Genomic DNA, 23,081 nt, shown 5'->3' on the forward strand with positions numbered 1-23,081 from the left:
GAACTAGGGGGTCACCAAATGAAATTAATGGGCAGCAGGTTTAAAACAAAAGGAAGTATTTTTTCACACAACGTGCAGTAAACATGTGGAACTCTTTGCCAGAAAATGTTGTGAAGGCCAAGACTATAACAGAGTTCAAAAAAGAACTAGATAAGTTCATGGAGGATAGGCCAATCAATGACTATCAGCCAGGATGGGCAGGGATGGTATCCCTAGCTTCTGTTTGCCAAAAGCTGGGAATGGGATGACTTGATGATTATCTCTGTTCATTCCCTAGTCTAAAGCACCTGTAATTGGCTACTGTCGGAAGACAGATACTGGGCTAGATGGATCTTTGGTCTGATCCAGTATGGATGTTCTTATTCCTATTTTACTCAGGATCAATATGCTTGAAGCACAATTTATGTGTATAGAGCACATGTTAACATATCCCATCTGTCATTAGGTCACTACTTCATTTTTTATTCCTTCCCTAAATGCCAGTCATCTAGAAGTCCCTCTAGATGGGGAGTAAGGAAAAGTCATTAGGTTTCCAGGGATGCTCAGTGAAGTAAGATTAATGAGGGAACACTGCCCATGAGGGAAACATTAATGAGGGAAACAAAGCAAAACACAGGTGCAAGTTACAAGAACTACATATTCCTCACTGATTTTCACATTACGTTTAGTGCCAGTTATTATTTACTGGCACTAAACGTAACATTTTATCTTAAACTGTTGGCATCAGGAGCACAATATTGGGGCAATTAACCTTATTAGGGTCAATGGGGGAGCATATTCTGCAACTTTTATGCAGATTATTCCCAACCTATCTTAACCCTTAAAAGCAGCAAAAATTTGGGTTATATTGTACATGGATTAATTATACAAATAAGACAGCCATTCCCACAGCATTATTACTGTTCGTCTGATAAACTTCCCCATGCTATTAATGTTTAGCTCAATAAAGTAATTGTTTCTTGTAGAAAATCGCCATATTTTCAAAAGAGCTCAGTCAGCACCGAGTAGCTCCCGTTTAGATTTTTAAATAAGTGTCTACATTTTCATAAGATTTCAGCTCTCCCTAAAGGTACGATATTAAGTGGCCATATTTTCAAAAGTGCTCAGAATCCAGCATCTTCTGTTGAGAGTAGTTGTGGGTGTGGAGCACATTTGAAAAAGTGGCCCCTACTCTTTGTTAATCATTTTATTGTCACAAGCAATCACAGACTTTCTGTAGGCTATAATTCTATGCAGATTCTGTGGGTAGGCATCCTTGATGGCTGGTAATGCATCCTTTGCTGAAAGAATTTTTAAGATGGAGTGTAAAATTATTGTTTAAAAAGAACTAAGATATTATCTAAGATCCCAAATCAAGAGGAAAAATCATTTCCATTTGAAATAGTGTCAGTTTTAATATACACAAAGCCAAAATCTCCTGAGTCCCATCAAACAGAAAACCATAACTAGCCATAGCAAATAACAAAGATTGTGTTAGTAGAAAAACCAGTGTACGATGTCATCATTCTGAGTTGACGTAGAAAAATTAGATGATCTAGAGATTTGTAAGTGGTGGAGAAATGTAGCAATTTAAATTCTGCACCCCCTTAACAGCACTGGAGAAGGCTGCTTTTCTGTGATACAGTAATATGCAACTATTTGTAATGTATTTTCTTCTCAATAGCATGTCTAAAACTGTATGATCAGTATAAAACTCTTTTTAAAAAATCTCAAACAAAATCAGTACTGAAGTCACAGAGGGGGGAAAAGACATTAGTAATATGTAAAAAAGGAAAGCATCTGCTAAGAGGTTAAAAGGATTCTGTCAAGTTGAGATTTAATCAGATTCTGTAATGAGTTAAAAGTAGTTTTACATATTTCAGCTGCCTCAGAGACCTCCGTCAGTTTTTGTGATTTTTACAAACACCTTTCATGTTTTTTAAAATGTTCTTTCCCCTCTTGCTGTATAAAAGATCCAGTCATACAATGAGTGTAACAGGGAAGTTGACTGTATACAAAATGACATTAAGAGCAAACAAACCTAAAAATTGAGGGAAATAATTTTGTGTCTAATCTCTTAATTATAGTAATTTAGGGGGTCTCACTTGTAACAGTAGCAGGCAGGTGTACATATAAAATGTGTAATTATGCATGCCATACATGCGAGCATGCATGCAACTTTCAAATTCCCAGTATTTCCAAAGCCATTCTTCAGAACAATATTTTAACTTAATGATCACATCTTATTCTGCCATTCTCTAGGTATGAGTAATACTGCCAGGTATTAGGACTAATACAAACAAAATAGGTAGTGGCATACTGTGGAAACAAAATGACTGCCACAGTTAAACCTTCTCTGCAATAGACTTTTTTTTCCAGAATAATTTCCCATTGATTCAGCTCCACCCATGGTAGCAATGATGGAGTGCAAGACACAGGTAGCTGCCAGCAATTATACCTCTTTGTTGTATATACCTGCTCTAAACCTGCAGGTTTAGACAACATGGTCTTTAAAATGCCAGCTACTGCCTGGAGCTCTGCCTACGCTAGTGTTAGCAAAGGGAATTTTTTCAGAAAAAAAGCCTTGTGTAGATACAGTCTAAAAGTTTTACAGTGAACTACAGGCCAGACGTGGTTAAAACTACAAAAAGCAGGTGCCTCTGCGTAGCTGTTGTACATTATGTTGATGACCTATCTTGCCCTATGTGTATCCTCTCCCGGAATTTAGAAGCCCTGAGGCTTTGCGCATGTAATAATATATTGTGCTTTTCATCAGTAGATCTTAAAGCACTTTACAAAGAAGTCCATATCATTATCCCTGTTTTACAGATGAGAAAACTGTGGCGCAGAGCAGTGAAGTGACTTGCTTAAGGTTCACCCAATCTGCCAGAGGCAGACCTGGGAATAGAACCCAGGTCTCCTACACTCTCAGCTCCTACAGTGAAGTGAAACAGTTTACTCTGTACAGACATGGATTATGTATCAGTAGAGGAAAAATTAGGGCTAAGGATGATACTGAGGTTACAGAGAGTAGGGGCAAATAAGAGGTCCAAGTGGAGGAGGAAGAGATACAGGATGAAGTATTGTGTGAAGATTATGTAGTACAACAATTATCGGTTGTATCCGCAGAATTCACCACTAGAATTTCTAAGCATTCAACAACTATGGGCATATCTCCAAAACCACAGTAATCTATAAGCAAACAGAAAGTCTGCCATATTTTGTAGCTGTGATGTAGTACAACATGATATATATTTCTGGTATCACTTCTGTGAAATATGACTTCAGTTCACCTCCCCATTCCCTGTTTTTCCTTATTTTGAGTAAGGAAAAGAAAAGCAAAAGAAATCTGCTAACAGGATTAGTAATGATGGTTTATCTGCAGCAGCTGTTGGTTTACACATTTTTATTTGAAAACCCTTCTTTTTTATGTATAAATACTAGGGAAGGGCAAATTTGAATAGAAAATAGAATTAACACATATGTGTGTGAGCATCTCTGGCTAGAAAACTTGCAGCAGGAGCTGTTCTTTCAGGATTTCCAGCCAGTTGAGGGTGGGAGCTGTTTGTCATTGGGCTGTATTTACTTTCTAGATTCCCCTTTCTGAAAGAAGAGGGTGTTCTTATACACACCAATATCAGGAATGAAAAACAAGCTGTTTTGTAAAAGTCTTGGGGGATTTAATAAAGGTAGATATCCATCCTATAGAACTTTTAATAAACCATCTGAATAATTCTGTTGCAGAGGTATTATCTTTTGAAAAGTCTACATGAAGGAGACATTCTCCGTTCAGTTACATACATTTTCAGAGTAACCTCTATAGAATTTTACTTAATTTCTAGAGATCCCTGTTAGTTTAATCTCTATTAAATTCTGTAGGACATATCTGTTGGACTGAATTTAAATATCTTGGCCTAGGAGTTGGCAAAATGGTTTTCTAAAATAAAATAGCAAGAAACCCTTCTAAACAGGGAGGATTGGCATGTATGTGCTCTGAAGAGGCTGTCAGCATCATGTTAACTTGTAATTGACTGCTTTAATGTAGTTTAGGTGGCATAGAAAATTTGAGAAGAGAGATCAGTAGCTGCTTAAAATGTTTTCACCAACTGTCACTCTTCACATGACTAGGCTTTAGATGTAAAAGGTGTTAGAGGGATGGCATTGGCACTGTTTTTCCTTGATCTTTCAATACTGAGTTTTCAAGAACACTTAGACCATTTGTACTCAAACTGCGTAGACTAAATGCAGAGACCATATCCCTTCTTGCAGGGTGGGATAAAAGAGGCATATGCTGTATGGGTTTTTTTCTGTGGTTTCAGGCCCCATTGAAGTTTGAATTTTACTCATAATTATGCTTCAAAACATGAATAGGTAGATCTCTGGGAATAAATCTAAAATTATTTTTTGTTTTCATTTTTATAAATAACTTTTGGATCATACTTTTTTTCATGTCTTTACTTCCTGTTTGGATTTCCCAGTTCATTAGTACATGTTTGCTATATACATGTTTCCAGCAAGACCAGTGTCATGCGACCAAGCTAATATGTAAACATGAAGTTTAAAAAAAAAAAAAAAAGGAATTTTGAAAAGTCCCAGTAGCTGCTCGAGGAGACCTTTGTAAATGATTGCTGAAATGACTGGTAAACCAACATCTGCATCATCATCAAGTCTGATTCCTCCCAGACTAAGAAGTCAATATCAGGTTCTGCTTGTTCTCAAAAGAGTGAATATTTTTAAAAAATCCAATCTCTCAGTCAGTTTCTATTGTGTATGCTAGTATGGCTACTAATGTAGAGGAGAGAAATGTCTTTGCTCACCTTTTAAAATCCAAATCTAATAATGAGCCAGCAACAGTAACTGGGAGGAATTATCCACCAATAAAGCAAAAGGCATAATGAAAATAGTAAAAGCGCTTGCTGGCATTGTCTGGAAAGGCATGGGTTTTTTTTGTTTTTTTTTTAAAAGGCTACATCATGTCACATATAGTCATCGAATACAGAGAGATATCTAAAATACACTGAATGAGCTCAGCAGCATTCCTCAGGTTCTGGTTATTCTTACTGGCTCTTACTCAAGCATTAGTTCCAAGCCTTAACATCAAGTAATAGTTGACATTATATTCCATACTCTGCCCTCAGTTAGATCCATGCAATCCCATTAGCTTCAGTATACATTGTAGAAACAGATATTTTGTTACTTTATTATTTAATAGCAACAAAACTGTAAATTACTTTTCTCTGGGAACTTCCCTGAAAGTGTCTAATCCTTTCCTCTTCCCAAGTCACCTTCTCCTACATCTAAAAATACCACTAAAGGGCAACATTTTCCCCTCTGCTTCTGTGAAGTCCTACAGTAGCCACGCTGCAGTGGGGACAAGGATGTAAAGCAGAGACACAGGAATTCAGCCTGGATGGCATGGATCTCAGCAGATCCAACCAGTCTTTAGGGACCTCCTGCCCGTGGTCCAAGGGGGTAAATGCTGTTCTTCCAACCTCCCAGGGAGCAGTCAGAGGAAATTCCATGAGTTTAGAACTCCAGTCCCCTATGTGGGAATAACCCAGAAATGATTTTCCCCAAATTGAAAGAGTTTAAATGGTGCAGTCTTTCTCTTTCACTAGATACGTCTCTTTCACATTGTACCCATTCATCTGCTCTCTACACTAGCTTCCCATAGAATATTGAGTTAAGTTCAAGGTCTCAGTCCTTATCCTCAAGGCACTCAGTGGCCTAGGCTCAGAATACCCAAAAGATCACCTGAGGTTCCAGGATGACTGTGGTTGACAACTCTCCTCCTCAGGCATATTGGAATTGTCTACCACAGAGTTAAGGCTCGTCTGTGCAGGAGACAGAGCTTTTGGGGGGGCAGTCCTAAACTGTTAAACTGTCCCATAGGAACTGAGGACCACTACAAATTTCATCATCTTCCACATCGAGTGCAAGGCACAGTTCTGTGACCGGGCTTCTCTAATATAAAAACATAGCAGCATGTACGTTTACAGAAATATTCCCTAAACAAAAACACTATACTGCACATATAGTTTTCTTTCTAGATAGAAATTGAGAGAGTGAAAGAATCACACATGACAGATGTTAGTCACATCACTTAATATACACGTGGAAGGTGCTCAGACATTACAGTGAGAAGGGCAGCATAAGAATTCTTTGGGGAGGAGTTGTTATTCTCAAAGTCTCCTATTTTTGGTACTGTTATTGGCTTTGCCCCAATTTCTTGAATATATAGAAAACCTAAGAGATGGGTTAGAATTTATTTAGACACCAAAACATCTTGTATGCTGGGGAAATGTTCTATGGGCATTTTCAACATTACTTTGCTTTGAAGATGGATTAAATGCATTTATTTTGAAACAGAGAGTATATTAATCATTTGGAGAGGATTGTTTTAGACTTCTTGGGGGTGAGTTTTTAGCTAGTCCCTGAAAAAGCACCCAGTCTATTTACATACATAAAGCAGAATGTTTGCATGGCCAAGTCAGCATGTGTATGTACCACACTGCCTGTGTGTGTGTGCGAGAGAGAGAGAGAGAGAGAGATAGGTCATGTTGCCTTTTACTGCTACAGAGTGCAAAAGAGCCTGAGAGGCACCTATGTAGTTGGTGCCAAAGAACTTCTGTTTGATGCCTCCTTATGACCATGGCATTTGTGTGTGTGTATATATATAGCCACAGAGTATTCCATGTGCAGTTTGTTCTTGTTAAGCAAAATCTGTATTTTTTAAATTACTTGTCTTCCTGGCATCATGTCAGGATCCAAATAGTTACTCTTTAGTTCTAATGATAAAGCTATCCATTGCATCATTTCAGGACATCTTTTAATTTTTAATAGCAAAGCACAATAAATGGTAGATATTTGGAAAATACACTATATTGCCCCTGCTTTTGTTTTATGAGTCATGTCTGATAAAAGTTCTAAATATAGATTCTACATGCAATACATATTACACTGAATCAGAAAAAGGAATATGAAATAACCACTTTTCCCACATAAAGTTCTCTTGTGAGAATAGGTGAGTGAGATAATTTCTTTTACTGGACCAACTTTTGTTGGTGACAGAGACAAGCAGCAATGGGCTCAATCTCCTAGTTAACCAGACTTGGAAGGAGGCATTACATGTCTTTCCACTGTTTCTATGTTCATGTTCAGGAGTAGAGGAGAGTCCAACAGGACCCAGAGACTACACACTACCTTGACAATTGGCAAGCAAACACCATCGATAGAGAGAGAGGTTCGCATTCTAGCCACCCCCTCAAAGTGTTTCCTTCTTCCTATCACCATCATTTCTATTTTGCTTGGCCTTTAAGGACATTTTGATCATTGCTTTGCTTAGAAGACTCATGGAATCATAACTGGATTGAGTTAAGTATTCTTCGGCCAAATGAGAAAAAATGGTTTTAGACTCTCAGAAACAATTTTCATTTCACTTCTGTGAGTGGAATCTGGCATTTGTATATACGGTTACCCAATTTGGGACATAAGTAATTGTGCAGATGCATTTCTGGTGGCTTCCTGAAAATTTGGCCTTTTGTGCTCTTCCAGTTTCCACTTTCCATCTAAATAAGAAGTCATTTCATGGCAAATTTTTAGTAAGTATTTAGTCAGTAGGGTTATATTCCTCTATAATCCAGAACTGTAAAAAACAAAACAAAGCCTACTTAGAATGCCTCATTGTTTGAAGTAGCTGTACTAATTTTGAACACAATTGTTGGAATTATTAATGGTATAAATAAGTGGTTCCCAAACTTGTTCCGCTGCTTGTGCAGGAAAAGCTGCTGGAAGCGGCGGTCAGTACGTCCCTCGGCCCACGCCACTTCCAGCAGTTCCCATTGGCCTGGAGCAGTGAACCGCGGCCACTGGGAGCCGCGATCGGTTGAACCTGCGGATGCGGCAGGCACACAAACCAGCCCAGCCCACCAGGGGCTTTCCCTGCACAAGCGGCGGAACAAGTTTGGGAACCACTGGTATAAATAAATAAAATCTATTACACGGAAGGATATTGTGTAAAGAGAGGCTGGCTACAGATGCTCTATCTGCCAGGCTTTTTCTTCATAAAGGGTTATAATGTCAATAGCAAATTATAAAACATAATAGGAAAGACAATGCTTAGCTTTCTGAGTTTTGTAAGGTTATATCGTTGACTAACGGTGCTTTGATTACTGACATCTTGCTGTAATAATTGATCAAATACAATTTATTATTATATCCACTATTCATCTTTGGCTGAATACCATTTCCAATTATTTGATATATGACCAATACTGCAACTAGACATTAGGTACACTCCCACTTTAAAAAAATCTCTTCAACGTCGAAGTTAGGGGAAAAGCAAGTTTGTACTTGCTGTGCTAAGATGTAGTTTTACCGCCTTGAACGCCTGTTTTCCCAAAGAAGGCTTCTGTTTTTCCCTTTTTGATTTTTCTCTCTCTTTTACGATGGTGCTGGAAGGCTGAGCCACATCTCCTTTGGACCCTGTCAACATGCCAGGTTTAGTTTCTGCCCAAAGAAAGTACGTGGATGTTCCAATTTTTCTTTTCAATGCCTTCCTCTCTAGACATGTAAAGGTTACTCGGTGACTCAATTTTCCTTACAGATTCTTAATCATTTCCCATATTTTTGCATGACTGTAGATTTTCATAATTGGTTTTTAGCTCACTGGAAAATATTGTTAATAATCTTTGTGATGAAAGATGAGAGCTATTGACTCCTGCCTATCTTTGTAAAATTATTGTCCTTTATTTACAACATGTTTTCATGTTACGGTCAAATGACTCTTTTAGAGTTAATGCATTTCATTAGCTACATTATACTGTCTACTCATACATTTCCCTGAGAAGTTTTTTTAAAAATATTTTAACATTATAAAGGAAATATAACGACATTTAACAAAGTTAAAATAAAAAAGCAGTCTTTTGTCACAATTAGACCAGAGAACTAGGAGCCAGGATTCCGAGATTCATTTCCTAGCTCATTTCCTAGTGACTTGTTCTATGGCCCTGGGAAAATCACTTAGGTCCAAATTTCCGAAGTGTCCACCAATTTTGGGTGTCTCTTTTTGGGAGTGTTCACATTAAGATGTCTGGAAAGTTAATTGTTAGAGGTGCTGAGCACCTGCAGCTCTTATTGGCTACACTTGCAGTTGTGGGTACTCAGCACAAGTGGCAGTCAGGCCACAGATGTCTCACATTGGGCATCCACAATCAAAGGCATCCAAAATTAGTCAACGCTTTTGAAAATTTGCACTGTATCTTCTTTGGCCCTCCGTCTTTGGAAAATAGATTCTATAGATGCACAATATATAATTATTGTTGCTTAAAATATGCTAATAGCTTTGCGTAAACTGCCAAAGCCCAGAATATTCAGAGTGAAAACCAGGGTAAATTGATTTTAATCGCCAAGCAGAAAGCCTTGATTTAACTTGGTGATTTTCGTCATCTTTTCCGTTTGTGCTTCAGTTATTTTTATAAAGAAAGATGCATTCTCATTTGTTGATATAACCATTAAAACCTATTTATTTACAACTAAATAGAACCTTTACATTAATCTTTTTGCTACGTAGGAGGATGCACGATATCTGCATACATTTATTTAAGCAATTACATAGCTTAATATTTTCAGATTCTTATTAATTGTACATTTTTATATGTTGGAAAATGGCAAATGATATATTGCTAATTTACTAAATTAACTTTTTGCTCATGATTTGCATCAAGTTGCATTAGGATGATAACTGGAATTTAATTAAAGACACAAAAAAGCATATTTATTTTTCATTTAAATATTTTAAGAGAGTATAATAAATTTGGGTCTTAACATATTTTATATTAAATTCTGATTTCATTTTAAACAGGTTTATTTTTAAAAAGAAAAACTTATCATTTAAATAACTCAATCAAAAAATCTGATTTTTTTTAAAAAAAATTCATTTTAAATTTTAAAAAAAGATTTTTATTCACCCTGGTAAAAATAGAGAAACAAATTTAATCCTGGTTTTAATGGCATTACAAAGGGAGATGAATGTTGACTCTAATACTTTGTTGGGATTTTCAATTCAATGAGAGTTGAAAGCAGGAAACCCCAGTCTTTGTTCTGAGTCCCACCCTTTGGAGGTGCTGAGCAATTTTAAGGGTATCTGAGCAGTGGATGATGTTGCTATTACAGTTGGATAATTCAGAGATGGGTTGTCAGAGCTTTAACAATGAATGCATGTGACTTTTCATTTGAAAGCAGACTCATGTTATTTTGATACAGGTATTATTATTATTGCATACTGAAAAAAATACGGCGGTCAGTGAACAATCATCCTCTTCGTGCTTTCATCATTTCAGCTCTCAAAATGGCAGAAGAAGATGCCTATATCATGGGAGTATCTGATCATCAAGTAAGTATTAACACACAGTTTATATGCTCTCAATGTGTCAAAAGCATATGAGTTTATTCTGTCTGGCTATTTTAGCTATTTGTCATGTGCCCATTCCCATAGTGTCTAATTTTCTATAGTCTGACAACATCAAAGAGAAAAATATCAGAATAAACCTGTATCAAAAAGAAGCCCATATCAGTAAAATGTAAATTTCTCCCACTGTATGGCCTACCCTTTGACATTGCCTGAACGGTGTAAATGTGGCTTTAAAAGAATTTCGTACATTTGTTTTTATTTTCTAGCTGCCCGATCCAAACTTACACTGAAATTAATTCAGTGATTGCCATGACTGAAGTTAATTACACAAAGGAGAATTTTTATATATTATTTTATCAGAGGTTTGTTGATTTGAAATTGACCGCAGTGTTCCTTCATTCACAACCATTTTGGTGGGACTCCAGAATTCCCAAACTCTTCACTGATCCAAAATTACTTTAGGTCACTTTGCTTATAATTAATTCAAGTGATGAGAACTGTGCTTGATTCAGAGGCTCCAATTAAAAAATATGTTAATCTCCTAAGGCTTAATGTATGTAAATACATGCTAAATGGATTACATTTGACATTTGGATCTGGCTTTGCCCAGGGCAAGAATACAGTATTGCCAGTCCCAAACTTTCAAAAAGCATGAGATTGATTTTAAAATAATGAGATTAAAAAATTACATTTGATGTTTTTTATTTGCCTTCTGGTTTTGGAACTATCAGGGTGCATGGGTCTGCGGTTACATTTTTAAGCTTTTCTCCCTAGCCATGAGATCTAGAAACATACTTTTTTAAAATAAAAGCTCGGATTCTCACCTATTCATGTGACTCCAGAGAATAAGAATAACACCAAATACTGTGAAACTCGCAATAGAATCACTAGGGTTGGTACACTGAGAATAGGACTAACTTTTCTTAGCGTGCATAAAAAAAGAAATGTAAAATCCTGGCCCCATTAAAGTCAACAGCAAAACTCCCAATGAGTTCAGTGGTCCAGGGTTTCACTATTCAGCTCTGTTTTGCCATTGAAATACTCATATAACCCATCATGAGTGGCAGTGAGGGATATACGTACATATAGGAAGGGGAGAAGAGATCTCATAGTTCATGAAACCTATTGAGTTTAATTCTAAAATCAGGGAGCTCATTTGTGTACATAAATGCACCCCTGGAGAAACCAGTCTGACTGAAGTCCCTTGTCTTCACTGATGGGCAGTCACCTTCCTTTAAGAAGACAGTGAAAGCCTTCACCTACTTATCATGGGAAGGGCCCTCCCTAGTCTTTGTTGACCACAGCTGAGAAGGATGAGGAAACAGTCACTGACTTGCGATTACAATGCAGTTGACTCCAGTGTTTTCCCCTGCTGAGGTCAGTGGGTCGGGACACTGCTGAGGGGAAGAGGAAGGAGAGAAGAAAAGCAGGGAAGGACTGTTGAAAATTCCCAAACCCTATCCTTAGAGCTAAGAGCAGAGCTTGCACAGCAAGCTGCCCTTATGGGTACAGAGGGAGCAGACTGGAGCTGTGATGCAGTCACTAGACTTTTAACAGGAGAGCTGTGTATTCACCACCAGTGAGTTGTCCCTGTGGTCCTGTACTGGCAGAGTCAACCCAACAATTTGTTCCAAACTAGTGGATTAATTGTAATGAAAAGACTTGCTGCTTGTATGTTAATTGCTAGACCAATAACAAGTACCACATCATCCAATCCAGGAAGATTCTCTCTTCTGTCATATTAAATACCTTCTGAAGCAAATTTCTAGGTTTATAAAAAGGTTACGTTTACTTATTTTTATTTCACAGAGACTTTTTTGTTTTGTGCTTATCCTCCAATTTGAAAAGCGTTGAATTTAGTTGTGGTACTACTTACAGTAGATCAAAAAGTCTGTTCTTAACTATATATTTTTTGGAATTCAACGAGAACTTTTTAAGTTGAGCCCACGGAAGCTGCTCGTTTGGTACTGTCATTTTAACATGGTGTGTCCCTTGTGAATATGTTTTAAACAAAGATGGTGGCTAGATGATGGTTAGATAAGGGGATTGGGAGTTGGAACTTTTTAGCTCAGTCATTGACTCTGAGTATGACCTTGGGCAAGTCACCTGGGGCTAGATGTTCAAGTGCTTAGTGGCCACTATTGGGGCCAGATTTTCAAAAAAGTTCAACTTCCAAGCGCTTTTGAATATTTGGCCTGTGGTGCATGCACACTAGCACTTTGCACGGCTCAGCAACCCCTTTCCATGCTTGCTACAGACCTACAGGTTACACTGGTCAAAATGCTGAGTCCTGTCTACACTACCAGGTCCACAGGAGCTAGCACTAGTGGAGTTGCACCATTAAAAAGATGCATCAAGGAGTGTTAGTGTGGACAAGTCTTTAAACTCTCTGAGCTTTGATTTATTCCACCTGTGATACAGGAATAAGAATGCGTACCTATCTCAGAGGTATATTGGGAATCCTAATTACTATTTGCAAAGTGCTTTGAAATCCTTCGTTGAAGGATACTGTATGTGTAAAAGTATTTTTGCATATTAATAATCATTAACTCTGTTTCAATACAGATGTTTGCAATGGAACAGTTCATGGGAGTGAATGCACTATTTAATAATACAGGTTTCATTACCTCAGAGTTACCACTACGAACAGGTAAGAGCCACTGCTATTTGGTCCTGGTGATTTATCTTCCTAGTGTTTCTTCCAGTTGTGTGTGTGTGTGAGAGAGAGAGACAGTGTGAGTGAGAGAGAGAGAGAGAGAAAGAGAGGTCTTTCAAAGAGGATGGTCTGTTTATATTTATTATGTTCTATTATAAAACACCTTGAAGTTTTTATCCTTACTTCCTCATATTGTTGTTAAAATGTCAGATTTTAAAACACATTTAAGAATCCCCCAACCTCACTTCACCTGCAAGAAGAATCTGTGACTGTTCTACTACCAAGGATACTTTTGTGCCTAAATATAGAAACTGAATGTTTTAGCCAGTTAAATGTTCTGATTGATCAAACATCAATAAATGATGTGTTGAATTTTTAAAGGGACAATACCATTTTTAGATGCCTCCAGTTGTTGTATTGCCTGCCTAGTGTAACAGATACATTTTTTGCATGCTATCTTGTGCTGTGTTTCATTTGTTGTAGTTGTTTTTAAGGGGATATGTTTCTCACTAATGAAACCTAGAATATATTCAGCTTCCTGTATCATTTGAATCTGTTTTCCTTCTCAGTGACTTCTGTATTTCCTGTAAAGTGTCAGGTTGATATTAAAAGCACCTAACAGTTTCCTGAATGTTGACACAATGTTGAAAATGCAGAGCTAAATTCTGGCACTTCCCCCCCCTGCAACCTCTGCAAAAAAAATAATGAATATTTTGAGTCAGTATGTGGATCAATTATCCCCAGTGTGGGACTGATTTAGGAGTGTTGAAATCTCTTGGCAGAGATCAGGAGAAGAGTAAACATATTGATTAATATTATCTGGTAATTTGTCCTTGGAGGTTTTTTCAAATGTCATTTGTCAATATTACTTTTAATTTGAAAGTAGGAATCCTGAGCCTCCCCGTCTAGTCTATTGGATTAACAGATTTGGAAAAGAAAAGAACTCTGAATCCTTATTTATCAGTAATGTTGTTAGAATTTTTCTCTGACCTATTGTTAATGTCTTTGCTGCTGATTCTCCACTGCAGCTTACACGCTGTCGTCATATTCTGTTGATGATCCATTTAACTCCACATTCAGTCAGGACATATCTGGTACTTTTGGCATCACAAGTTGCTTTGTATCACAGAAATCAAAAGTGCAGTTTGTTGGATGCATTTGCAAATATGATAGCAGTAAAGGGCATAAAAGTAAAATCCTTGTGCAGAGGGCTGTGTAAATCCCATTTAAACTCAATCAGTTGGTATCGCAACATTTTTTTATTAACACAGAATGGAATTGGCCACTAGGATTCAATTGCAAAGCCTAGAGGCTTGCTACAGAACATACCCCTAGTTTTTTTCCCCCAACGTCCCCAAGTCTCTGAGAGAGACATCTGCTTACTAGTTTGAAACAGTTTTAAGTAGCAGGTCCTAACTCTGACATGATCAGTGTTGCACATACCTCTGGGTCCTTCTGCAGTGATATGCTTCTCACCACATGTAGCTTTTTAGTTTACCTGATAATCGTCACTCAACTTCTTGAGTAATGTCACCATAACAAATCATGGCACATTAATTTCCTACTGTTCTTTGAATTGTGGTGTTGTCACTGCTATGAGTCTGCCATTTAGCCACATTTTAATATGGTATTGTGAGATGGGGATTGTATTTTAACCATTGAAAACAGGAACTAATACTCTTCTATACTCAGAGGAGATTACTTGCAGTTTTGTCTTGGGATTTTCAAAAGTGCTTATTCTTGGTTTAATTCAACTCTGATTGAAATCTGTGGGGTTTTTACAATTTACTTCAGTCAGAGCAGAGTTAAGCCAACACAGAGTGCTTTTGGAAATCACACCCTATTTTTGTTTGTGTGTGTGTCCGTCTAAGAAAGTGATCCTCAAAGAGGCCTGAGGAGCTTCCCTGGTAGTCTCCAAAATGAAGCACTTTGACAGCCACCCGTAGGGAGAAATTGAGGTGGGAGGTGTCCAAGAGAGAACTTATCTCTCACAAAGTGGTCTGCCGAATGAAGAAGTTGGAGAACCTAGTTGGCTAATATCTGCCATTGACGCAGCCCCAGCACTTAAATCTTTCAGTCAACCATGGACAATGGCTGAGTTACTGATTTGACAAGGAGCAGGTTTAATGTATAACTGTGGGTTATAGTGCCATTTGAGTGTCATTTAAACAAGTAATAAACAACTAGGGAGTTTAGGGACTTTCTGACAAGTAGGCGTGCGTATGTTTGTAAATATAATACAGTGATGTACTGCTGTCCCTCCAGCTTCATTCTGACTGTATGAATAATACACTGCACTGCTCCATGGGGAGCACTGGGATGCATTCTGCCTTGGAGACAGTGTCTACGGCAAATCCTTGCTGTTTAGGGGGTCAAGGGAACACAATCTATGACACCCCTGTAAGAAGAAGAATTTACTCACCCAGTGTGGCAAGCCACCCCAGTCTAGTGTGGAGTGGAGGGGCAGAGCTGTAGCTCTGTTCACTCCTTGCCCCCCCTTTTTGGCAAGTTACACCCAGAGTGCAGGGGCTGCAATTTTGGCTGGTTCCCTACTGCCTCCTCCTCACTGCACAACCATTCGCAATCTTTCCCACAACATATAGAAAAAAATGTGTGCAGCGGTGTAACAGTTTGGGGAATATGTCTGCGTAAGCTTAGGAAAAGATGTGATTTTATGACCTCTATTTAAGACTGTCATCTTCAGTGCGGATTAAAACTTCCATTGTATGGCAAAAGACCATGCCTGCAGATCTGAAGCGGGGCCATTAACAATTGAATAGCCGCACCCGGCAGCTGCCAAGGACTATTATCTTACTAATGACTCTTGCTCACTGAACCCTTCTCTATGCCCCGCAGCCATGGGGTGTGTATGTGTGTGCTGGAGAATGGAAAATCCACAGGAGAAGGACAGAAGGAGAAAGGGGTGACAGACTGACTGTAAAAAGAGACATGCTCTCTAAGCAAGGAACCCATATCACCACCAGAAAGAGAAGACACGCTGGAGGAGAGGGGCAGGACAAGCGTGCCTTCTCCCAGCAGAATAGCCAAACCCCAAAAGAATCTCAGGAGTGAGGATGATTCTGAGGGGGAGAGGGATTGCATAGAGGTTTTGTTGTCTCATCTAGATCTATACCTCTTGTGCTCATTATGAGTAAAGTGTGTGTGTGTGTTTAAGAAGTTCCTTGGCTTTAACTGTCATGTGGTCCCTGAAGAGAGAAACTATAAACCAGAGTGCCCACAAGGTTAGACCTCTGGGAAGAACATTTATAAGCTACAGGGGCCATCTGGAGGGCTGAGGCACTGATTCCAGGGTGTAGGCATCTGGTTGGTGGGGTCCCACTGCCAATGGGGTGTCAGACAGGTGGTGCTCACCTGGGAGTGCACATGAGTGACCCAGAACTAGAGACTGTAATCAGTCACTGCCCAGACCCAAGGAACTTAGCAGCACATGGGATCCAAAGGTTGGGTCCAATACAGCAGCCTGGTCACCGTCCAGAAGTCAGGGCTATCTCAGGGTCTAAAATTAATTGTTTCAGGCACTACCTAGCCAGGCTGTTGGCTCGGAAAATCCATTAGTCCTGCAACTCTGCCAGCCTTGCCTGGGTAGTGCCTGGGTGAAACCTTCCAATCTCACAAACCCCATTCTGCTTGGCATTTCTGTGGTGGGAGGGATTAAGGAAGTGGCCCTATCCTGAAGATTGGTACTCCTCCGGAAAGTGTGTGCAGGAGCAGGCTCTGAGAGAAAAAGAAGCCGTGGGTAGCAGTGAGAGGTGGCAAGAAGCATGAGGTCTGTGACTCAAGTGTGAGAGGAAGGAAGGAGAGTGAAGAAACACAGCAGTTGAAGGCGATGAGGGAAGTAGGCCTATGACTCAGGCAGGAGGGCAGGTAGCGGGACAGAAGTTAGTCTGAACTGAGTGAGGTGAGAGGAAGGAAAAAGAAGTTAGGTAGATAAGTAGGTTCAAAATCAAAATGTTGCCGCCCTGCTCCAAAATGTATCCATGTTAGGTGGATGTTAATTTCAAATACAAAGCCTTCCTGTTTGCAGCGGGAGTGTCAGGCAAATCATGAGGAATTGTGATGTTAGAACTTGGCCTTCTGTGGGAGTGAAATGTATCCCTTTGCAGAGGGCTAAAGCACCACTTAAGTGGTACATTTGCTACACAGGGGTGAATTTCATCCAAACAGCATAGAATTCTGGGCAAAATACACTAACTTTAGGTTATGCATTTTGAAAATGTAGGAGCGCAATCAAAGGTTGACATATTTAGTGGTTGATTTGCTGCTGTGCTTTTTTGTGCCCGATTAACATTTATAAATTATTCGTTTGTTAGAATGAAATGTACAGGAGACAGAGCTTTCTTGATAGCTGGTACCAACTTGTCAAAAAAAAAATCTCTCATGAACTGAAGACCATCACAAGTCTCCACACCTTCTGCTCCAGCACACCTCTTCAATGTGCCTATATTCTCAAAACAGTTTCTACATATTAAAATAATCACAACTCAAAAACTCTTCCCTAAACAAAACACTCCACTGCACACATTCTCTCCCCGGGGGAGATTTGAGAGAAAGAGTGACCCACACAGGACAAATGTTAGCCACATTGTTTGATGCATTTCTGGAAGGAGTTCAGACAATATAATGATGAGCGTGGTTTAAGAACCTGTATAATATAATCCTTTCTAACATTCAAAATAAAATGACTAGGGTATTAATGTTTGAAAGTCAATTAACATGCTTGCTCTTTATTTTTAAATAACATTTCTAAATACACATAACAGTACTACATCAAAATGACTTATTTCTGCGGGGTGGTTGTTGTTGTTTTTTTTCAGTCAATCAGGTTCAACAATCTAATTTTTACTGGTGGTAGGAAGGTGCAACTCCAGGCCTATTTTGTTTAAATAAAGCTATGATTCATGTAATCTGACTAGGCTATAACAAGCCATTATGCCAACCTTGCAACATTTCCGATAGCTTTTTCTTTTTGCTTTCTCTCAGTATTAATATGTGAGGCGTCCAAAGTCATGTTCTGCCTTAGTATTTTTGTCTACTACTATTAGAACATAGTTCAAAAGGAACCCACTGTTACAGACAAAGAGAATAAGCAAAATGGTATATCACTCTTTATCTATTAAAACTTTTAGTAAACAAAATGTTCAGTTGTGTTCTAGAATGCCAGCAAAACGTTTAATTGCATAGGAAGAATATAAACCCAATTTCCATATTTATTACTTTGGCCAACTTACATATTAGTTTGTTTTATAGTTAGTTGCATGTAAAAGGAGCTTTAGATTCAAGATTGTCATTGCTAACCTTTGTAATATATCTTTGGCATGAAGGCAATTGCTGAGTCAACTGATTTTGACAGATAAGCAATGAGGGCTCCTTATATATCTGCCAGTTAGAGTATTTACCAAGATTCCCTTTTTTGAGAAGATTGTGTGATATCTTTATTTAAGAAATAAAAAGCTATTTTACTAAAATTGAATGGTCTCAGTGCCTGGGTAAGACATAACACAATCACACTACTACAGATAAATGAATCCTATAGTATTTTAACCAGTCAGTGAACATCAGGTTGCAAAAAGATTAATGGTACTCTTCTAAACTGCCCCCACTGGAGATGTCAAAACAAGATGCCACTTGTGGTGAATTGTGCAGTTGTTCAGAATATGGTCATGCATGCTCTGATGAGGTCCTGGATCTTGTTATCTCCTCAGTGGTGTATGGAAATACCCATAGGCTCTGCTAGATTACTGTGGTTTGGCTCGTTTTGGTGGGGTTCTGGTGTCCTGGCGGGCTCTGTTAGACTTTTTGGACTTGTCTTTCTCTTGGGTGTTGGAAAAAAAAAAAAGTGATGGTAACCACTTGTGGCACCAAAATGATATTCAACTCATAGTAGATTGTGCAGATCTTCCTAAAATTATTCTCTTTTATTACAGACTTTGATAAACAGCTGATTGTTAACATTATTAACATTTAAACGTTATCATTAGTCATCAGAGTTAACACCTCGTTAAGATGAAGGGGCAGTTTATATCTCTCAGAAATGTTTTTTTCAGGCCCTCTGAAACTCATGAAGGCATCCCTGCATCAGTAACACGTGGTTCACATTATTAAAATGATCTTCACAGCCATAAGGGCAGGAGATGAACTTTCTCTTTTCACAGCTGAGAATCTGAACGAGATGGCAAGCAGGGGTACGCCTTAGCTCTATGTACCTCCCTCTAATTTAAGCCCTGATTAGACCGAATTCTGTGCTCAGATGCCATGCAATGAATGACTTCAATGAGAATTTCTCACATAGGGCCTGCTCCAAGGCCATTGAAGTCAATGGAAAGATTCCCGTTGATTTCAATGAGCTTTGGATCAGGCTTATTAGGGTCAAATTGACCTCTCTTCAGAAGACCAGCATGAGCCTTTGCATCACTTAGGTCCTCCAAACAGGGCTTGGCTTAAGTAGGATTTAAGTGGTGCATAGACCTTGTACTGGCCCAGTGCTCAGGGGTGGATTTAACCCATTGCATCTGATGATGGACCACTTAAGTCAGTTGGAGTCTGACATTATTAGTCGAGCAGACCCATATACCTGGTGTCAGAAATTGGCTCATGAGTAAAATTTTTGAAAGTGTATACAGGACTTAGGAACCTAAGTCCCATTTTCAGGAGTGAGTTAGGCACTTAGGACGGGATTCATGAGGGGGACTTAAGGACCTAATTCCACTTTAGTAAACTTAAGTTCAAAATTTAGATCCTCAAAAATCTGGCTCAACTGCATCTAACCCTCTAGGTGCTCAAAGTCCTTAGGCACCTATGCTTCCACTGGTAAAGTCCCCACGGTGCTTACATTTCTGGCAGTGGGCAAGTGCATAGCCACCTGACACCACTGAGCAGCTTGGCACCTAACTAACACTCCATAAACTAGGCATTCCCCAGCCTATCTTGCCCGCGGGACCTGTTCTGGTGGACATGCTCAGATGCTGCTTTAGAGCACAGGATCAGGCTCGGGGTGCACAAAACACAGCCATAGGAGGAGGTGATAAAGCATGAAATACTAAAATAGTCATTAGAGCAGAGACTGGAACTTGCATCTCCTACCGCCCTGTTAGTCACCCTCTCATTTTCTGTGGTGCAATGAATATTTAATTATTTCCTACCAAGCGGAATGGCTTCAACAGGAGAGACTGAGAAAGCCCCACCATAGGATGCCCCATAGCCTAGTGGTAGGGCACTCATTTTGTGGGTGAGTGACCTGGTTTTAAATCTCTGCTCCACATTGGGCAGAGGGGGGAATTGAACTGGGGTCTCCCACATCCCTACTGAGTGCTCTAACCTGTAGGCTAAAGTTTACAAGCAGCCACCTCCGTTTTTCTTGAAAAATATTTGACCTAGAATAGATGCCTAACTCCAGGAAAGGGTTCACAGCTGTTAATACCAAGTCCAGGGAGGTGCCATCCTTTGGCCCGGAGTTGGGATCTTTAGCTCCTTCAGGGGGCAGGGCTTTGGCCACCCACCTCTCTTTGGCATTTCCTACTAGCCTGCTTAAGCAGCTTCCTGCTCAGCTTCCTGGCTTCTGTGAAGCTCTTTTTAGGCACCTAGCTCTCCCCGAGGCATTGTGTATGGAGCCTGGGTGCCTAGCTCAGGATTGTGAATTCCACTTGCTGGCAGGATGCTAAAACATTGCAGGTCTCAGCCTTAGCTCCCTTTGTGAATCCCACCCTTTAAAGCTTAAGGCTATGTCTACACTGGACACCTAACAACAGCGCGTACAGCCGCACCATTGTAAGGTGTGCTGTGTAGCTGCTCTTTATCCCTGGGAGAGAGCTCTCCCGGTGACAAAATAAAACCACCTCCAACAAGGGGCGGTAGCTTTGTCCATGGGAGTGCAGCTCCTGCCAACGAAGCACTGTCCACACCGGTGCTTTTCATCGTTAAAACTTTTGTCACTCAGAGGGGTATTTTTTCACACCCCTGAGTGACAAAAGTTTTGACGACGAAAGTCTCATTGACAAAGCCTCAGTCTCATTGAAAGTCAATAGGATGTCAGCTCCCAAGTGCCCAAGTCACTTTTCAAAATAAAACTTAGGTTCTTAGGCATATTTGAAAATTTTACCCCGTCTTTTTAGAACATCTACTTTAGCCCTCTGACTTCTTATATGTGATGCTGATGTAAATCAGAGGTACATTATTATTTTTCTATTTTTTTATTACCAGATGGACCATACCTTCAAATCATAGAACAGCCTAAACAGGTAAGAGGAACACTGCATTTTGAAAATATTTTGGGTAGTTGTGGCAGCATATTGTCTGAGTACCGCTGTAATCCAAGATGGAGGGATACTGAATAATCTATCTCATTGTAAAGCATTTTGAACCAATAAGAAGTGTGGTGCATTATTAGCTGTGTTCTGTTTTGTTTTTTACGCTTTTATAGCAAGGTTGTTTCCTGTTTTGTTCGGTTCTTATCTCTAGTCATCTGTCTGGAAGTGTCACAGGGCAAAAAAAATCTGAGGGTTATATTAAATGTATTTTACTAAAGGTAGAAAACATTTCCATCTAGGAATGAGCCTTAAAATAGATTATGATAGGAAAATATCCCAATGTTTGAAACAAATATGAGTCGATGAAATATTTCTGGACAATTTGTAGTTTTTTTTTTAATATTTCTTGCTAAAATGAAAAATAAAAATAACAAATATAATGGCCATTTTCCGAACTCTTTCCCAAACCCTTGCAGGAAATTTTAACTCATGATTTGTGTAGTCCTGTGAGATTCCTTTTGCCACACACTTGGTAACGCTGAATACCCCAAGAATAAATTAAGGTAATTTTGGGATGCAATTTTTGTACAAGTGTAACACCAACAGAGTCTGGTCGTCAGCAGATGGGATCAAACCTGGGACCTCAGTGCATGAGCCTCTACTGCATGAGCTAGAAGCCACATGGCTTTTAGCTAAGGCTATAGTAGACTCATTAACTCTAAGTGGTCTCGGTGCCACTAGAGGGGACAGAAACCACACCCAGGAAGTGTGTGGGTTACACAAGCACAGAACAACACTACTTTTCACTCCTCTGTCAGTATGATTTTCATCTCACTGCACTACTTGGGCTTCATGAAGGTAAAGTGTATGGGAGTTGCTGGGGATGGAAACCACCTTCCCACCCAGGGCAAAGGTGCAGAGTGTTCACTGTGACTGATACTCCAGCATTTCTGTTGGAATTGTGGCTTCAGCCCTTCTAAGGCATTTGCTCATAATCCTACATGCAGTGATTCCTCCCTTGGCCAATACAATACTGAGGCCCTTTTCCTACCCCTCCCACATAGTCACATACAAGGCCAGATTGTGATGCTCTTGTGTGGGTGCATAGGGAGATGGAAGTGACCAAAGATTGCCCCACCACAGGCATACCCCGTATAAAAGGCCTGTCACAATACAATCTGTGCACTCAGGACTGCAGTGACTGCTCACTCCATACACATCTAGAGACCTACATCAGCCCAAAGGAAGTTGAGGGGAGGTGGGTCCCTGACCCCACCCCTAGCTTTGCACTGGGCTGGCCTGGCACACCAGTGGGATGCACACTGCACTCAGTGAAATGTGCATGCTCCATGCACCTGGAGCTCTGGGAGCAATTCTGCTTCTCATGTGGTTCTGAATCATCCCAAACGCCAGGCTGTGCCTTAAATACATAATTGGGTCTACAGTGTGCAATGGCTGTAAAATGGCCACCCCACCCATGGCTCCCATTGTAGAGAGGCCCCAAGGCGCACCAGACAATTTAAGGTTTGTAGTGCGACTGTGCGGGGTGAGCCATGGACAGAGCACTGTGCAGGCAGTCTCGTCACTGGCCCCACATAGGTCAGTCATGGGGACAGGACAACGCCAGGTAGGGAAGGTTATACAGGCAATTACATGGATCCAGCGGCCTTGGCAGTTTGCAGTGGCTTCGGTGTGGCTGTTCTGCAGTCCTAGCCCTAGGTTCAGGAATGAATTTCAGCCCCGGCTGCCCCAACCCCAACCCCTACTTGGG

The 23,081-nt window shown here is 39.8% G+C and overlaps 1 protein-coding gene across 2 annotated transcripts in view; it reads left to right on the forward strand.

Moving 5' to 3' along the window:
- The window catches only part of NFKB1 (nuclear factor kappa B subunit 1), a 79,375-nt gene that overhangs the window by 8,130 nt on the left and 48,164 nt on the right, over positions 1-23,081 (forward strand). The window contains exons 2-4 of one of the 2 annotated variants that reach the window (XM_054029174.1): positions 10,243-10,372; positions 12,956-13,040; positions 21,264-21,301. In XM_054029174.1, the coding sequence (XP_053885149.1) occupies positions 10,328-10,372; positions 12,956-13,040; positions 21,264-21,301 (168 nt within the window). In that variant the 5' untranslated portion in view covers positions 10,243-10,327. The remainder of the gene's footprint in view (positions 1-10,242; positions 10,373-12,955; positions 13,041-21,263; positions 21,302-23,081) is intronic. The other variant, XM_054029173.1, reaches the window with a different exon arrangement.

Source organism: Malaclemys terrapin, chromosome 5 (genome assembly GCF_027887155.1).
Source record: "Malaclemys terrapin pileata isolate rMalTer1 chromosome 5, rMalTer1.hap1, whole genome shotgun sequence".
Taxonomy (NCBI): Eukaryota; Metazoa; Chordata; order Testudines; family Emydidae; genus Malaclemys; species Malaclemys terrapin.